The sequence below is a fragment of the Gavialis gangeticus genome, unplaced genomic scaffold (assembly GCF_001723915.1).
Source record: "Gavialis gangeticus isolate Ggan-Ray unplaced genomic scaffold, GavGan_comp1, whole genome shotgun sequence".
Lineage (NCBI taxonomy): Eukaryota > Metazoa > Chordata > Crocodylia > Gavialidae > Gavialis > Gavialis gangeticus.
This window is the reverse complement of record NW_017728993.1, coordinates 18,149,576-18,152,031: the sequence shown is the minus strand read 5'-3', so window position 1 is coordinate 18,152,031 and position 2,456 is coordinate 18,149,576. Positions and strand designations below refer to the sequence as shown.

Genomic DNA, 2,456 nt, shown 5'->3' with positions numbered 1-2,456 from the left:
TAAAAATATTGTGTAGGTAGGGGATATAATCAATCACAACTAAGCACAGCTCAAATAGGAAGTCCTAAAATACAAGGAATTTCCTAAAACTGTGCTGAATAATTTCAAACAACAAGTATATTTAATAAGATCAGTGTTTGAAGACAGTTCTGTTAACAGAAAAAAAGAGAAAAACACTGTCTAATAAGTTATTCCTTATAATTAGACCTGCTCAGGAATTTTCCCTTGGAGTCATTTTTAACACAAAATACAATTCAGAAAATCAAAATGCAATTGCCATAGCAAGCAAAGGAAAAACCGAAGTCATATATGTCATTTCAAGTCAATGTGACACAAAAAGAAATCCTATGGTTTTTGAACGGATTACAGAACTACATAGGTGAGTTTAAGAAAGTAAAAAGAAAAATTTGGTTCAAGATCAGTGAAGTTCTTCATTTCAGTTGAACGTGTCAGAATGAAATGTCACTGCTCCAGTGGCAATACAGCAGAGGTACCAGTGATAATTGTAATTTTAGATGGCATTTGTAATGGAAAGGGATCTTCAATAGCATACTTTATGCAAATCCATGTACTGTGGTTGGCTACTCCCTTCAGAATGCCCAGGTCCCTGTGCTTCTAACACACACACCTGTTCACTTTCACACTTCATCCTATTATGATTTAATTCATGTCAGTGTTCAAATGACATTGCAGCATAACTATGACAATGCAAAGGTGTTTCCTCTGAACCCAATAATCTACTAGAAGCACCGCAGCTTTCACTAGCAGAGAGCATTAAACCACTTCTGGAGAGTGACCCCCTTGGAAAGCACCAATGGGACAGGCAGTCTGGCCACATTTACCTTTCAGTGTTTCGTTACTGCCTTCTGTGGGGGACACTGGTGGGAATGGTGTTTCCAAACAAACAGCAATTCCTCAACAATTCTACCAACTTCAGCAGGAGCAGTGACAGGGACCAGTGCTACAGAGAGCAGCTGGTTGCTGACCATCTCCTCTTCACCAAAAAAACCCTCTGAATGGCTTCCCAAAAGCTCAAGGAACCAAGAGGGAGGAAGTCCTCAGAGACTGCATGCCATTCCCCTCCTTTCCAGATGTGCAAGGTCAGGACTTTATTGTAGTTGTAAGCATCATCTTGTGGCACTACTAAGTTTATCCTTAGTGGGCGCATCTACACAAGACACTTACTGCGCAGTAGCCTAATAACACTGCACAGTAGGCGTGTGGTCAAAAACCGTGCTAATACACTACCATGCAGTGTTATTAGGCTACTGCGCAGTAAGCGTCACAAAAAAACTGCCAGCTCTACTGTGCAGTAACTAGTTACTGAACATTTAGTTAGTACTTCATTAAGCAAGTACTAAACTAAATGTGCAAATGAAGTAGTTTGCCCACTGTCCACAAAGCAGCTCAGGTTCATACTGTAGCTGCAATAAAAGAAAGGTGATCTGCTTCCCACCTGGCAATGGGTCACCTTTGCAAAGCTGTCCCTTAGTCAAAAATCAGCTTTGACACTGAGCTATATTCCCATCTACACTGGGCTCCCCCTTGCATGTCGTCTGCCAAGGCCTCAGCAAATCATATTTTGTGTTACTGCCCAGTTAAAGAGATTGTGCAACCTGACTAAGTTAGCACGTAACTGCAGGCTTCCCCATAGTTAACTGTGTCGTTTGTTCCACTTTAACTTACCTTTGACCAAGTATTCTCTTTGCTGAGCAGATCAGCATAGAAGTATGCCATCTTCCACTGGCGTTTATAAGTGAAGCACCACATTAGTTCCCAGTAACACATGTGATGGAATTGCTTCCAGTGCTGCTGAGCTTCACAGCATTCCTCATACCTACTAACTGCCTGAACAAAGGAAAGTCCAAGCATAACTATAATCATCTGGTCACATGTCAAACGTATCTCTGCAATGAAGGGCATTGGGACCTAGTATTGCTCCAATGTGTTGAGTGCCCTCAGAGTAGAGGGTGCTCAGCATTTCTGCTCATCAGGTTGACCGATTTCATTGGAGCAGAATCAGACTCTTGGCTCCATACTCATTTCCAGGGAGAGGAGCATTTGTTACAAGAAATAATCGGGAAACTAAAGTCAGGAGGCAGAACCTCAGCTAGTGCATACTGCTATAGCAAGCAAAGGAACATAACTGCAGTAGAAAGCATAACAAAAAACTAATTAACACTGGAGAACCGTTACTATCATCAAACTGGAAGAAGGGCAGCACAGTGCAATGCATCACATTCAGCTCTCACACACAAGAGATGTGTAATTGTTCCGTTTGCCATGGCTACTGTTCAAAAGTAGGCACAACTGTTTGACACCAGTTCTGCAGCCAAAAGTCATCTGTAGCTGGTAGAATTTCTGCTGAGTTACCAAACAGTTTAATTAAATCAGGAACTGCATTGTCTGAGATACATTTAGTCAGCTGCTGTTCAACTAAAATGCTTCATTCTAGG

General features: G+C 41.6%; 1 protein-coding gene across 2 annotated transcripts in view; it reads right to left on the bottom strand.

The window, feature by feature from the left end:
* TTC39A (tetratricopeptide repeat domain 39A) overlaps positions 1-2,456 on the bottom strand; it is a 112,427-nt gene that overhangs the window by 45,135 nt on the left and 64,836 nt on the right. For both annotated transcript variants that reach the window (XM_019501325.1, XM_019501324.1), the window contains exon 12: positions 1,687-1,848. In XM_019501325.1, the coding sequence (XP_019356870.1) occupies positions 1,687-1,848 (162 nt within the window). The remainder of the gene's footprint in view (positions 1-1,686; positions 1,849-2,456) is intronic.